Source organism: Pocillopora verrucosa, chromosome 14, assembly GCF_036669915.1.
Source record: "Pocillopora verrucosa isolate sample1 chromosome 14, ASM3666991v2, whole genome shotgun sequence".
Lineage (NCBI taxonomy): Eukaryota > Metazoa > Cnidaria > Anthozoa > Scleractinia > Pocilloporidae > Pocillopora > Pocillopora verrucosa.
The window spans coordinates 13,831,152-13,847,006 of NC_089325.1; the positions used below are offsets into that span (position 1 = coordinate 13,831,152).

The 15,855-nt window shown below is 36.8% G+C and overlaps 1 protein-coding gene across 1 annotated transcript; it reads right to left on the reverse strand.

Annotated features, from left to right (window-relative positions):
* Positions 1–1,389: 1,389 nt before the first annotated feature.
* On the reverse strand, positions 1,390–15,176 carry LOC131787440 (signal peptide, CUB and EGF-like domain-containing protein 3). Its single transcript, XM_059104551.2, has 21 exons — positions 15,041–15,176; positions 14,155–14,297; positions 13,517–13,660; positions 13,109–13,217; positions 12,393–12,578; positions 11,692–11,814; positions 10,914–11,036; positions 10,352–10,474; positions 10,007–10,126; positions 8,866–9,000; positions 7,742–7,942; positions 7,210–7,404; positions 6,662–6,904; positions 6,256–6,492; positions 5,426–5,614; positions 4,482–4,574; positions 3,975–4,127; positions 3,534–3,710; positions 2,970–3,107; positions 2,295–2,483; positions 1,390–1,551 (listed from the first exon to the last, which is right to left on the reverse strand). The coding sequence occupies exons 1-21, from the start codon at positions 15,102–15,104 to the stop codon at positions 1,544–1,546; spliced, it is 3,093 nt and encodes a 1,030-aa protein (XP_058960534.2). The 5' UTR covers positions 15,105–15,176; the 3' UTR covers positions 1,390–1,543.
* Between the last annotated feature and the right edge of the window lie 679 nt (positions 15,177–15,855).

Consider the following 15,855-nt stretch of genomic DNA (forward strand, 5'->3'; position numbering starts at 1 on the left):
GCCTCACATGGCCGCAATTTTTCTTTCAATACGTCAAAGTGAAAGTTTGTTTTGGGATCCTTTTGGTGACAGTGTTTGTAATATCTTCAGTTGATAATGCAACATGCGCTTGGGAAAGAGGATTCCTCTGCTTCTCGTAATGACTAAGAAGATCGAGCGTGTGCCACGTCGATTAGTTCCGGGTTCCTGCGCGATCCAAGTACCGGTCGATTTTCGACATCGAGCAAAACAAAAAGCTGCTCAGCTAATGGCTATTCGAAACGTCTAGCCGAAATAAAGCTGAACTATCTGTACAGGATAACCGATATTGAGAGCGATTTTTAAAAAATTCTGTCAACAGAGAAAAAATTAAGAATGAATTCCAAAACGCGGGGATTTTCACAAACAATTTCTGAAAGAATTTTATTTAAGTTGACTCTCAGGTAAAATACATAATTCTAAGACTATGCAAAATTAAAACACAATTTACCGTGGAAATTTCGAGAAAATTGAACATTTATCTGTTCGTGGGCCTTCCTCTAAAAGCCATTTGTGTTGCTATTTGCTTTGTGTTGGTCCTAAATACACTTAATAGACAAAAAAAAACTGTTTCGAGCCACCTTAAACCGTTTTTTAAATCTCATCTTTAAGAGTAACAACCGCCTAGCGTAATTACTGCGGGCTTATAAGCAGATAACAATAGGGAAACAAGGCAACTAGGTCTGTTAATTTTTCCGAGCAACAAAAGCTTCGAAAGAGTAGAAATGAAGATAAGAGGTCAATTAAGTTATGCAGCGATAAAACTTTCTGGGTAGGGGCATAGGAGTTGTATTTGGCCGTACATCCAAGGTGATTTACCGTACAACTGCGGCATGACTCGATCTTTTCGACTGACCATCTATCTGGGAGAGCAAAAAGTTGACTGTTTTTGAAGTCTCACTCGCAGAGTAAAAACCGCTTAGCGTAATTACCGCGAGCTTATGAGCAGATAACAATAGAAAAATATGCCCTCCCTTTTTGCACTTTGCACCTTTAACGAAGAGGTACGCTTCCCAAAAACTGTCACAGCATCAATTGGGCATAATCCAGTTGCGCTGGACTCACGGTCAAGGTCTTTAATTTTGCGCTGCCCCTTGCGGATAAAACTGAATGTGAGTAACCGTAGCATCTGCACTAAAATGCTCTTAATTAGTATAAACGACATACTTTTGTTAAATAAATATAAGCCAGCTGGTTTTGGCGAGTATTTTTTTTTTTGTGCCATCAAAGAGAGTTTGATAGATTTGTGGCGCAGAAGAGTAAGTTTTCCGGTTTTAAGACTCAAATAAAACATCCCCAAAATACAATCACACAATTTCTCCTTTCTCCTTTCCATCATTAAATTGAAAAAAAACACATTGCTAATCCCGCTTTATCTAATTTTATTTTGTTAGGTAATCCTTGATTTGTCACAATACACACGATAATCATATCAATTGATTCAGTGAAAAAGAAGGAATCCTTGTGTCACTCTACTCAATCGTTCGGTACTGAAGCATAACGTAACGATATTTCTTTCAAGGCGTCAAGCTCCTTGAGGAGAGAAAGGAAATAAAGATTAACCTATCAATGAATACCACATTTGTCAACTAAAGGAAGCTACAGAGTATACAATGTATATGATGCATCTCTATGCCGGCATGTATTACATTATGATTTACCAATCAGCCAAGGATGTGTAAGGTATGGATGTGTGCTGTTGTTCCAATTCTTGCGCTTCTCTGAATTCAGGTTATGAAAGCTGGTTTTTAGGGCTCTTATCGATCTAAATTCATCAAACAACTTCCGGTGACCAAACGGTCGACAAAAAAGGCAGTATGCAGAATTTTTGGTGTTTCACATTTTCCAGATGCATGACGAAGGCCGAAATCTTACAGTTTTTACAGTTCTTCTACACTTTTAATAAGCGGATTTCACATCTTAGGCACTTTTACCTCAGAGTTTTTCAGGGTTTGGCCTGAAAGACCAAAGCTTGTTTATGTTCAGTCCGAGGAAGATCCTTGTCTACGATGTATCTAAACATAAACTTAAACCTGGTTTTTAAATCTTGGATAGTTTAAAATGGTCATTTTCTTCTTATTTTTTCAAGGTTTCAGCATAAAAAAATAAACAATAATTAATCAAACAAACTAAAAACTAAACAACTAAATAAATTAATAATAACAATAATAATAATAATATTAATAATATTAAAAATAATAATAATAATAATAATAATAATAACATCAAAGTTTTGCAGCTCTTATGCCGTGATCTTTTATTTGAACTTCTATTACCTGACCCACTTCCTCCGGAAATTTGAACATTCAAAGTGAGTTGCTTCGTATCCGATCCAAACTTGTTGGTGGCGGTGCAAAAGTATAGTCCTGCGTCATGTTCTGTCGCACTGAGAATTATGTAGCGTACACCAGTCACTGCATTACCTGACCTGATGTACTCTATCCTAACAGGTCCTCCGAAACCGTCTGAAAAAAAGCAGCATTACAGCACAATTAAATTCTTTTAAAAAATTTCGCAGCAGAACTTTAATAAAGCTAAAAGCCGCGCTATCAAAAGAAGAAGAGGAACCAGTCACTTCCACTCCCAATACAGTTCCTCTCGGTTACTCTTCAGGAGACCCCTGTGGTTCGTTTCTTCTCGCCAAACATCGTTCCCCGTACTTTGCAACTTAACGCTTGGACCACTCATTAAAAGTATAATTCATGACTGGTTTCTCACGAACAGGATTCAACGCTAATCAACTTCCTAATCAGTCATCGCTGCCTTGTTGGACTGAAAATTCTATTAAAATGGTCGTGGTTTTGATTTGGGTTGTCATTCACAGCAGTTGGGTGGATAATAATGCGGTTGGTTGATTACGCCCCCGCAAGTATCAATCTTTCTTCTTTAGGAGCCAGGTTGCTTTTCAGATATGTTATAAGGATAATTCGCCTCAAACTCTCGCCACAAACCTGGTGCTGGCTTTGTCTTTTTAACTAAGAACGTAGGTTCTGGTGGTCCAGCTGCCATACACTCAAATTGAACTCTGCCATTTTCATCCACATCGACGACCATGGAAGGAGGTCCAAAGGAAGAAACTGTTGGTGTTACTAAAGGCGATAATAAAAGCAGTAGCATTTGAGTAGGATGAAGCATATCACCAGTTTGGGATTATTCCGTACATGTGATATAAGAAAGGGAAATTAATTTTAGAAAAGGCAAAAATAAATCAAATAATTACAAAGAAACGGAAGTGAGTTTATGCAGTGAAGAAGGTAGCTAAACGAAAAGCAGTGATAGCAAAAACGTTCCTCTTCTGGCAGTAAACAGCCTGCAACGAGCCCTCTGTAGCTCAGTAGTAGAGCGTTCGAAGTATTCATCGCAAGGTCGAAGGTTCGTCTCCTATTGGAAGCACTCGGAGTTCTTCTTCTCCGAGTATGCCCGTGTCATTCACTGAATAACATCATATTTCAACACAATTTTAGGTTAGAAAACAACTGAATGGCGTCAGAGCTAAATAATATGATTGCTCTTACTTCCACAGTCATCCAAGGAGGTTGATCCCTTCGCAATTGTTGTGAGTCCATTCGGGCATTGCTTACACTGTGTGGCACCATATTGATCTTGATAGAATCCAACGTTGCAAAAATAACACGCATGTTTGTCAGGAGAATCGAACCCATCTCCTGATGACATCCCTTTATCACAAAGATCTTGACAGAAAGACAAAAGTTCCAAGTAACATTAATAAATAGCCAACCGAAAACTTGGACTGGGTATACTCACAGCTCAACAACTACAGCTCAGTCTATGAATCGGTGATTCAGTCAATCGGTAATCAATTAAGGAAAAACGATTTCAACCAGAAAAGGAAAAAGAAACAAAAACAAACAAACAAACAAACAAACCAATAGACAATAAAGAAAAAGAAAGATCAACATTAAAAATAGCGCCCTAACCCACAGCATCGTGCTTACCTTCGCATGTTTTCGACCCCTCCTTTCTGGTGCTTTTTTTTTCTGGACACTTGGTGCAATTCAGGCTTGATTCTTGTTCACTTGTGTAACCAATAGGGCATGCTAGGCAGTCTTTCTGTGTCATATCATATTTCATCCCTCGAGGACATTTAACTGAAAATAATTCAGTAAAGACAAAATCAAGGTTGAATGGAATAATATTCCTTGTCACAGTGCAACGAAACCGGGAGAGACACATATGTGAATGATAGGCGTTAATGGGCTAAATTTCTGTTTTGATTTGTGAAGGAACTCAAAGAGAATTTGTCTCATTCCTATCAGCTTACATTCCAGACCGGGTCCGATGACAGACATCGTTCAATATATCATTAAGACTGAATCGATTCGATTCTGTGTAAGATAGCATTCTTAAAAGTGCTTTCGGAAACGTTCAGAAAGCGTAACAGGATAGTGTTTATTCCACTCCATGATATATCCAAGACTTTAGCGCTTATTAAAGCGACATACCGCATGGCTTTGCTGGATTGTTGAAATTAATAAGGGATGGCTGCGGAATTGTTGGATGAGGGCACTCTCCACTTGCCGGCATGGCGACAGAGTCTGATGAGGCAAACAATAACAACACAACGTCAAACATACAGAGGTAAATCTACAGCTAACTCGCTCAAGGGTCTTGAGGAAAAGGAAATGAAAAGTTATTTCAAACGTAAAAAAAAAATTCTCAAACTTAAATTTTGCTGTTTTTCCCGAACGAAAACACTAAATGTGCTTAAATTTGACGGTGTCCGATAAACAAAAGTTGCAATAGAGTACCAAAAGTTAATATTGCACTATGCGTCGTTTTACAACTTTAGGGCCATAGAACGCCCAAATTATAACACATCGGTCAAAATAGGGACAAAAATGATCTAAGCGATCTTTGATTTCTCTTTAATTTTTTTTTATTTTCAGCAACGACATTCGAGCCACTCAAGAAGTCTCTTTTGGTCATCGTGGTCACTTAAATGGTTTCCTTTTGCAGTTTTCTTCTTTCACGCACGCATTATGCGATCGGTACAATGCTCAAGTAAGACCGCATTAAGTTTCGAAAATTAGAAGACAAAAGTCTAGAAAAAGAAACGAGAGTGGAATAATGAACCCTCATTGGACAGCTTTAATATAGTACGAACGGAAATTTTGCTCATTGCCCGTCAATACTCCGCAACTCGCAAGATATCCGCGCTTATTACATGCTAAACCATCGAATAAGGTGTATTTAGGATATTTGTAATCTAACGCGTGGTACCCGCATCATTACAGCCTAAGTTCATTCATGAGCTTATAGGATGGTTTGGGTATGTATTATACCGCAATATAATTTGCTGTCTTGTCATAAAATTATTTTCCTTAGTGTTATCATGATCACAAGTACAATAATTTTTTTACAATAAGTTTTGTTATTTTATGCTGACCTACACAGTCGATTAAAACCTCCTCTGGTGACCACTTCAACGAAGATGGGTTGCAACTTGAGCCAAAAGAGTACTTGAACAACTGTTTATTAGAGTTACATTTAATTGAACAGTAAAGGAAGTCTCCGATTGAATTGCAAACCAATTCTCCATTGTCAGGCTGTTCGCTTGGTTTTTCGCACCTCTTCCCTGCAAGTGAATAAAAGCTACACCTGGGGTCCATTTCTCGATCGTCCCGGTAACTTATTGGCCCCCGGAGCCATATTTCAAATTGAAAATTCAAAGAATAGAGAAGCAGGTTTATCACCCTAACCAGCCCAATTTCTTTCTTTAGCTAATAGTTTTATTGAATGATTTTCAAAACTTTTGAAACACCCATCTTGAATGAAAAAAAAACAACTTTACGGGCCCGTCCAGTTGCTTGGACCCTCGTCAAATGGGCTATAGAACTCCTATCCCATTAACGCAGCTATTAAAGTTATATTAGGCATTCTAAGCTTGAGGGATTTGAAGATTAGCAGTTCACCAAACGTAAGACATGTGCTGGGCTCATTCATAATTGAATAGGAATTTTTCTTTATTACCAAAGCACCAGTTTGGATTTCATCAAGAGCGAAAAAAAAATAAATTTCTCCTACTAATGAACGTTAATTATAAATGTTTGAAATTAATGGATCTTCGTTTGTTATAAAATGCTTGACAGCCTGTCTGTCAACTTGACAAGTAACACAAGATGGCAGTCTCTCTACTAAATAATTGCAAAGAAAAAAAAACAAAACCATTTAAAAATACCAACAAAGACGGAAAAAATCATGCTTTCAAAGACTCACGCGTTAGTTGCACTACGAAAGAGCAGCCCTCTTTATTCCCTGCGGCGTCAAACGCCTCATAAAGTACCGTAAGAGATCCAATTTGGAATGTGTCGCCAGGTTTCTTTGTCGATGTGACTCTTACAACCTCGACGTTGTCTGTGAAGCTTGGCTCTGTCCATGTAACGGAAGCTTCTGAACCTGATATTGCTTGATATATATTTTCAGTGCAGTATGTAATCGTCGGTTTTTGTTGATCTGAGGAAAAGGAAAAGGTAAGAAGCTTTAAGGATTTAAATCTCCGGCTTTCTTCAAAACGTTAGTTTCACAAACACAAAAAAAACCAAATAAATAAATAATAATAATAATATAATAATAATAATAATAATAATAATAATAAACATTTTAAAATTGAAGCCTTTTTTACCTTGTATGGTCACAACTGTAGTACAATTCGCTGTTTCACCGATTTCGTTACTAGCGACGTAAGTAAGCACAGTTAAGCCTGACGGGAACACCAGGCTGCTGCGGTACTTATCTGGGTACATGTGAATATTTTTGACATTGGACTGTGGTTGACTTAGCAACCCAGTTATATCGTGTTCCTTAGCGTTTGGTGCAAGGGTAGCAACGACATCTGTAGGGCAAGTGATCCATGGCTTCGGATAATCTGCAGAAAAATAGCCATATTGTACAAAAGCACCAAAATCAGTGGCAGCGGTAATAACAGACAAACAAAACAAGGAAACGAAAAATTTTTTAGCAAGTAATTGGCGAAGAAACAGTGCGTATCGAAGATCTTTTGGCGAGTTGAGCGCAAGTGACTTAGGCGCATTGAAGCAAATAGAAAAGTAAGGCAAATTAAAAGGAACAAATTATGGAAACACCAAACCGACTAGCAAGGATATCGATAAATAGCTACCTCGGAATTCGGCTAATTTTGACCTCATTCCCCATTGCCGATTAAACATTTACCTTTATTACAACTCGGTGTAGTTTTGTTGTCCCACTCTCCATTCGCTTGGCACGTTTTCGTACCCACGCCGGTCAATTTATAACCTGATTTGCAACTGTAAACGCAACTGCTGCCAAAACTATTTCCGGAAATTGGGCAAATATCCGGAAGTAGGTCCCCATTTTGAATAGGAGGTAAGGCTGGGCATGTTATACCTGGAAGAAAAGATAATATGTAAACAATAGAGTAAATTATCTTGGGTTTCTACTGCCACTACAACTACTTCTACAACTATTACTACTACTACCACTATTACTACTACTACTACTACTACTACTACTATTACTACTACTGGCATTGCTTAAAAAAAATCAAAACAGCGGCAAAAAAAAACTAAATTAAATGAAAGAAACAACCTAACAAGCAAAGCAAAAGCCAGTGATAGCAAAGTTATTTGACTTCATTCATTTTTCATTCTAAAAATATAACATGCACACCTCAGTTCCCTTTCGAAATATAAAGAAACACTCCCAATTAATCTTCGAGACTTACGTTGGCAATTTATGATGGGTGCATCCCATGAACCCGTTACCAAACAGGTGAGGGTGTCCTTCTTTGGATCTGGAAGTTCGTATCCATTGTTACAACTAAACTTGCAAGTCTCATTCACTTTCCTGCCGCCAACAACTAAGCATTGAGGCTTAGGACTCACAGATGTGCCCATAGACTCCAAGAGGGCTGGGCAAGTGATGACTTCAAAAGTAAAAAAATAAAAAAATATATGGAAATATTTCATTTCATGAACTGCGGTGTTTTACTTTGATTTCCAGCCCTGGGAAAAGCCGTAACTGCTCACATGTAAAATTGTAAACATTTTTTAGGTGTGTTTGTTATCGCCAATCAGCTGCTGACACGTCACTCGTCATTTACACCACTCTATTAGGTTGATGAGTATTTTGGTTGGTTATGCTTTGAGTTCCTACTGGCTCTTAAAGGCATTTTCCTTTCTCCTACAATTATGTATGGTCGTTGTTATCACTTTGGTTTCACTTTTATGAAACTCAATCGAGAAATGCTATAATCACTAAGATGACGAAAGTTATAATATCACAAGCTATTACCTTCAAGTGTTAACTTGAAATCAAGGATAAATTTAGTAATTTGAGATAATGAGGCAAAAATTCACTTCACATATCTGGGAAATGATCAAAGCCATTTGTATTGGTTACTCCAACAATGAAGATAATCCGTCGTCCCCCTGGCTGAGGGTAGAATGTGAACATAAAATATACTTCGATAATCTTGTTCGTGGAATCAAGTAGAACGGGGTCAATAATGAAGATCCATCGATCAAAGGTGCTATTCGATTGACTAACCAATAGGTAGGACACGAAAGTAAATAATCCAAGTCAGAGCAAAGGAAATTACGAAAGGAAGCAATGAGAACTCAGTGGTTAGATAATTAAGCCGGTCAAGGGCAGGTAGATGAAAGTTCTCAAATCAATGAACGGGTCCTCAAGTATTGTACCTTTTTGGTCGAGAAGGTGACATGCGTTGCCTTTGTTGCTTTGAGCCAATAACGTAGCAAAATTAGGACATTCAATTGAATTCCAAATTACATTCGACACTTAATAGAAAAATCAATCCAACAGGACCATCACTGATATGGTACTTACAGTCACAATTGTATGAGTCTCCCTGTTTGTGTTTGAAGCCACTCTTGCAGGGACACTCGTATCCTCCTTGGAAATTTTGGCAGCTTGTAGAGGTCTCGTTACAGTTGTCAGTATTTCGAGAGCATTCGTCAATGTCTGTAAAGACATAACCCATTAAAATTTAATTAAAATAAGGAAAGAGGGGAATAAATATTTTTGTTCGAATATAGGAGAGGTACATTCCAAAAGTCTCACTATCAAGAAAAAATTGATCCTCAGAGGAGCTATAGGTCGTGTCTCGAAGGTTCCAGTAACAAAACATTAAAGCTGTAAGTTCTGTTTTCTTGCAATATGGTAGTTTCAAAAGTTTTCAAAATTCTATGATAAAGCTATCAGCTAAAGTAACTAATTGACTGGGTAGGGTCCCACAACCACACAAAGTATGGTTTAGGGCCCGTTAAGTGACCGAGACTTTATGGCGTGCAATTAATTTTTTTTTTTTCTGATAGCCACTTGGCTCCTAAATTGTTCAAAGTGGTAGCCAATTCAAAAAAAGTTGGTCGCCATTCTTTAAGACAAAAAAACATTTTTTTTACGCTGTCAGCGTTCTAAATAGACCCTCCAAAATTAAGGTCTGCAAAGTTCTTCAAATTGGATACTAAGATGGATGATACACAACTTTCAAACTCACCTAAATGCAAGATGGCGTCGAGTTATCGATCGAGGTACATGTGCCGCATTTTGGAAGCGAACTTAGCGAAAAAGTTTGCCGCGGATTTTTCTTTGCAAATCTTTTTAATTCACTGCATCTTTAGGTATGGCTATGATGAAGCATTCTAGTTGAGTCAATTTGGCGACTAGTTTTCAGGATTTGGTCCTCACAGTAAAAATTTAGTCGCATTGGCGCCTGTATTAGGTGCTTTTTCACGCCCTAAACTTTAAATAAACGGGCCTCAAGAGATTACTAGCGAGTTAAGGCAGCTCGAGGACTCAGCGGTTGGATCAAGATGGACAAGGCTCTCTTTCATTTATTTATTTATTCATTTACTTTTTTTTAATCGGAACAGCAGCTTCCGTTTGGGAATAAATTTTACCAATTTATGCATAGGTAACTGATCCCATACTTAATGCCACACACTACAATATATTCCTCATATTTTACCTCTACATTTGAATGTATCGTATAACTCAAAGCCATTGTTACACGAGCAGTAATAGCTTCCATTGGTATTGTGGCAGTTAGTCTCGCAGCCACCATTGGCCAGCAAGCATTCATTTGAATCTATGGAAGATCAACAAAACCATGACAATTATAAATAAAAAAGAAAATGTTTTCTTGGGTTTTATTACGCGATAAAGCCACGCAGAATGTTGGGAGAGCCCGAGTAAAGCTTTTAAATCACGAGCCGTAAAGCAAGTAAATAACATGCTTTTCAAATTAAATACCGAACATTCTTTTGGAATTTTGGGCTGACCTGTATATTTATGAAGGGAAAAAACTAAATACCTTTGCAGTTCTTTTGCGTTCGATCCAACTCAAATCCGATAGGGCAGGTGCAGATGTAGCGTCCTTGAAGATTCTGGCATCCATAACTACACCCGCCATTATCAACTGCACATTCATCGATATCTAATACAGAGCGATAAGAAAACCATAGATAGTGGTCATTCTTTATCGGCTGAGGTGGGAGGGGGGAATAATGGTTATGTCACGATAAAATTTACGTGATCGAATTGGCAGCCAACTTTCTATAGTTTCCCTACATGTTCTGTCTGCGACAGCTTATCCTCCCTTCTTTCCCCTTGAGAAACACTCCCAGATAACCTTTAACCCCTCCCTCCCTTCCCCCCCCCCCCCCCCTCCATCGTACATCGTACATGGATAATGTCTGGTCCTTAAAAAGGAATCGCTTAATCGTACCTATTAAAAATAAAAACATGTATAACGTTTGCACGAGGAACTTAAAGCAAGCCGGGGAGCGAAGTCTTTATAAACTCAAAGGTTTCGCTTAATTTTGGGAAAGGGATTAGAAATCTTTATAATAAAAATCATTATCTAAGACTCTTACCAACGCAAGTATGGTTATCCTGTGAAAGCTTGTATCCCACGGAGCACTCACAATGATAACTCCCAAAAATATTTCTGCAAAGCTGATTACAGCCGCCATTGTTGTTGTTGCATTCGTTTATGTCTGAAATAGGACAGCACGTAACGAATCAGAGTTGTACACATAGTGATCTCAACATTGCTATCTTAGGAACATCCAGAACGCTTGAACGTAATTTTATAAACTTAGTTTATGGACTCACTCAAAAATGAAATCCCCGCCTGGCTCACATACTCAATTACGTTCACACCATCTTTCTCTTATTCACTCTTCACTCACTCGCTCACACTATTCATTAATTTTTTTATTCATTTGGCATTCGAAAACAAACTTATTTATTTTTGTAAACCTTAAATAACGGATGAAAATTTAATGCAGGCCTCAACAAGTTTGAATCTTGAAGAAAAAAATTCAGTCCGCAAGTACATAGAGCAATCTACAATGGAGTGTCAAGATCAATCCGAGATTGCTTTGCTTTCATTCGACTTTGCTCTGTAGTTGTTCCAGAAATCTCGAATCATCCTCCAAACCAATAAGATGCAAAACATAAAAAAAATCCTTAATTGATCGTTTGCGTTGTCCGTTTTTATAGCAGTTTGCTTATTTTAATTTTGATTTCTCATTGGGTAATGATACTGTAAGGCTTTGGTCGCCCAGATTCCTATTTTTTTTTTTTTTTACCAATAAACGTATTTAGTTCTAAATAAAGATATTGAGGCAATTTGTTTTTCATGGTTACCATTGCATTTGTGCTTGTCGCTGTCAAGAAGGAACCCACTGCGGCACTTGCATTGATAACTTCCTTTAGAATTTTTACAAATCTGGTCGCAGTTGCCATTGTTGGTTTCACACTCGTTTATATCTGTTATCAATTTGAACAAGAAAGCATTGTATATGACACATTGGTGAAAATTGAATGCAAAATTTAATTAATCTGTTAGTCAAAACTGATCAACCAAAGTGACAAGTAACGAAGTAAGTATGCAAACTCAAACTTAAGCTTCCCAAAAGCTTATAATGATTGAAAGAACGGTTTGTTCAAAGACTTTATTTCATTTTTTATTTAAAATGTATTCATACGAATGAGCCGAGAAAACCTTACACAACTCAAAGAGATATTTACAGAAAATTTCAGCGGATCGAGATTAAATTTAGAAAATATCAAGCAGCAAAAAGGAGCGATAGTTGCTACTTGACCATTTACCGTCACCTTTGTCGTTGTTTTCAGGTGTTCTAGTTTGCCTCATACCAACAACTACGCGAAAATTTGTTAAAAGTCTTTCATTCGATTGGCTACAATTTGGGAATTCCTTGATTTGGATTGAATATCAAGGGCTAAAAAATTCCATAAACAAACTACCGTAGAAAAGAAAAGAACAAACTTGAACAGGCAATCCCCGAAAAGATGTCAATAAATACGAGCAAAATAATTAAATTTACCAGCACAATTCTTCCCGTTTGCCAGCAGTTTGTATCCAGACTGACACTTGCATTCCACCCATCGTGTACACAAGAAGTCGATATGACAGTTAAAGTAGCATTTACCAAAAATACAATACTTGGAACGTTGTTCACATATCTGAGAGCAGCCCCCGTTGTTTTCACTGCACAGTTCAGGATTCTTTGCTGTACAGTTAATGGTGAAGAATAAATGAATTAAAACAAAAGGGAATGGATGGATGAGAAGCGAGATTCCTTTAATTTCTACATACAGGGGAAACACCTTCTTCACTTTATTTTATATGTGATGTTCTGCCTCTGCTTTCATATTTTTTTTTCCTTTCGCTTTTGTCTTTTTTCTTTTGTTTTGCCTTCTCTCTTTTGTTTTGTCTTGTTTGGTCTTATTTTGTTGTAGTCGTAGCTTTCTGTCTTTTTCTTTTTTAGTTCATCTTGTTTATGCGTTTGTTCTGCCTCCAGTTTTCGTTTCATTTCTTTTCATGTTTTTCCTGATGTTTTTTGGTTGTTTGTTTTTTAAATTTTGCTTTCTTTTTAAATTCCAAGAGATATTATAGTAGACGATAGATGAGCTAAGCAACAAAGAACGTTACTTCACTTCACACTTCCTTAACTCGTACTTTTTCCAAGCAATGTTAAAAAGAAAGAATCATTTGAGTTGTACAGTCACTGTGAACTCCTAACAGATATTGCCATCTCACCTTTACATCCGTAAATTTCAAGCCTCATGCAAGGAAATTTGTGGAATTCCAGAGGCTTCAGACGGATGTACTGGGTTCTTATTTCCATTTCAGCCATTGGTTTTGAAACCTGGGAAAATATGATTGTACCAAAACAAGATAAAATGAACTAAACGGTACCTTTAAATGCTTGTAACAATCATTACTTCTATTAGAAGTAATTTCTTTAGAATTTAAGATCAAATTCTTTGTTTTGTGACAATTAAGACACACACGTTCAAATGTGAATTAATTCTAATGTTTATCCAGTTGTTATCATTAGATTCTCTCCCATATCCAAGTCCACCGTTAATGTATAACTAACAAGAGGACGTAATGATCATAACCGTTTCCCCATTTCAGAAGTACTGTGAAATTTGTCCCTCTCACCGCATCAAAGTCTTCATATGTAGCTCCGTCGGCACTGACTTGAATGAGGTACTTAGTTACACTCCTGGCAGTCTCGTTAACAGGGGGGTTTGCCTCACCGGCAATTTTAATTTTCTTCACAACTTTCCGCCCACCAAAATCAACCTGAAGCGTAAATTATCTTTAATTAGTTTCTTTGACCTTTAGCCGTACAAACGGCTAAATATCAAGCAGACAAGTGACGAGAATATAGAAAAATATAAATTAAGAGCATATTAGTCGATCCTATTCCAAAATCTTAAAATTAACATCATTAGAGTTGTATGACAGAGAGTAAGGAGAGTTACTATTGAGGTCTTGGCAGTGAAAAGGTTAAGATTCACTTGTTTAATTAATAATTAAAGAAAAATTAAAATTCCGTGTTAAATCAGTTGCTTAACTCAATAGAAGAAACAAGTTAAATGTTATAGAAATGACTGTCTATGACTGTCTATTCATTCGATGTTTGGTTATCAGTTAGCCGAATCATAGAAGTCTCATTGTCAGAATGAAAACTTGCGGTAAAACTTTGTTTTGAATTTACTATCAATTATAACCTTTAGTATTTTGAAAATTTAAAAGCAACAGTTTTACTTTAGCGATGGAAAATAAACATAAACCTGAAGGTATTCTTCGTCAGTAAAGTTTTGTTTTGGACACCATGCTGTTTGAGAAGACAAAGCTGCATGCTCAGGGGAATATTGTGGAGAAAGCTGAGATGAAGCTGTAACTGTGCTTGTTGAAATAAAAGGCTTTGTACATTCTAAAATTAAAAAATAGAGTGTTATAGAAACGTAATCATTGCATAAAGACTCAGTTTTGATAATCTGGCTTTATGATATGTTCAGTTGACTAAAGTTATGAACTTAAAACACCCCATTATGAATACATAGTCAAATCTAATAGGAAAAAGAACAAAAAAAGATTGGAGTTTTCAGTTGCTTATATCATTTTTACAGCAGTGAAATTTTGGAAAGGAGCAAAATCTTATCTTTGAATTTTGCCGCTTGACCACTCCGTTGAAAATGAGTAGGTCTTAATTTGAAGGACATGACTTTCTCAAATAAGAATAATTATTCCATCATAAACACGAAATTATTGAAATTCTGAATAACGAACAAGAACACACCCACAACAAAGCTCCATTTATGCGCTGCCCTTGTAGGCTGGGTTGCTTCACATAAGTCGCTTCTACTTTACGATCTTTCTTTTTAGATAAATGTTACTCTAAATTTAGACCTTATGAATTCATAAGAAACATGTTTATTCTCAAATTTCTATTCCCGAGGGCTTAAGATATGTCCGAAGTTTCTCTTTTTTTTTAGTTAAACCTTTCTCTTATTTAAATCATTCATGTCATATTCAAATTCACTGGAGACAAGTACTCGAATAGCAATCTTAAGTAATAGATAAGTTTCCCTACAAGGGAAAACTACATGACGGAGCCACGACCAAAATCATATTTTTTTTCCATATCTCTGCAATAACTGAAACTTATATACTTACCTCCTCTGCCAAACTCTCCCGTAAAAACAACTACGAGTACTAGCAATGAAGGATAAACTCTCATTTTCTCGGTGTTCGTTGAAAATTAGGAATGAACTCTAGTGTCAACGAATGGGAAAAAGTTAAGGATCGAGGCAGCAACTGACTAAGATTATTATTCTTTGAGGAAACCTATTCAATCAGTCGTCCAGGTGTTTAAATAAAAGCATTCGTAATTAATTTGCGCGACGAAAACCGACTGCATACAATAGATGCATTTGGAAGAACCATCACGTCGAAAGTTACACATGACTCTACTGAGGTGAGATAACCGAAAAATAAATCGAAAATCAAAGCAAAAACTTACTTCATGAAGAATAAACACATGTTATGTTTATTGCAAATCACTTATTATTGTTGGGAAGGAAGAATCTCGCTTAGTGATTGACTGATTGTTTGATATATCCATAAATGTAATGGAAGAGAGTAAATGAATTCTATAGTCGCTTTTGCTGATTGCTTCATTTTAATGGAGAAGTCATGATATTTATCGTTTCCTCAATTTGAATATTACAGTTTAAAACAAAATTAAAAAATGAGCCGAATTAGAAGCAGTTTTAGCTGTGGTTACAAAACCAGCAACAACAAGAAAAAAAGGCAATTTTATTACCACAGCTGATTCCATGGAGTTGAAAAGCAGTGTGCAGTTTTAATGAACGACTAAGGTCTTCTTCTAGCGCGGTGTGTGTACTGATTGACTGGAAGCTAATGACTGTTCAGTTCTGTGTTGCCAGTTGTTTTAGCCAAATTTGAGTAGATGTTATCTTTTTAAGTTG

What these genes read in the sequence shown, in the direction of transcription:
- LOC131787440 (XM_059104551.2), bottom strand. Translation starts at nt 15,104, where the DNA reads ATGAGAGTTTATCCTTCATTGCTAGTACTCGTAGTTGTTTTTACGGGA. An exon ending in CGACAAGCACAAATGCAATG is followed by an intron (nt 11,037 to 11,691) that starts GTAACCATGAAA and finishes GTCCTATTTCAG; the next exon opens with ACATAAACGAATGCAACAAC. An exon ending in CAATCCAGCAAAGCCATGCG is followed by an intron (nt 4,128 to 4,481) that starts GTATGTCGCTTT and finishes AATTATTTTCAG; the next exon opens with TTAAATGTCCTCGAGGGATG.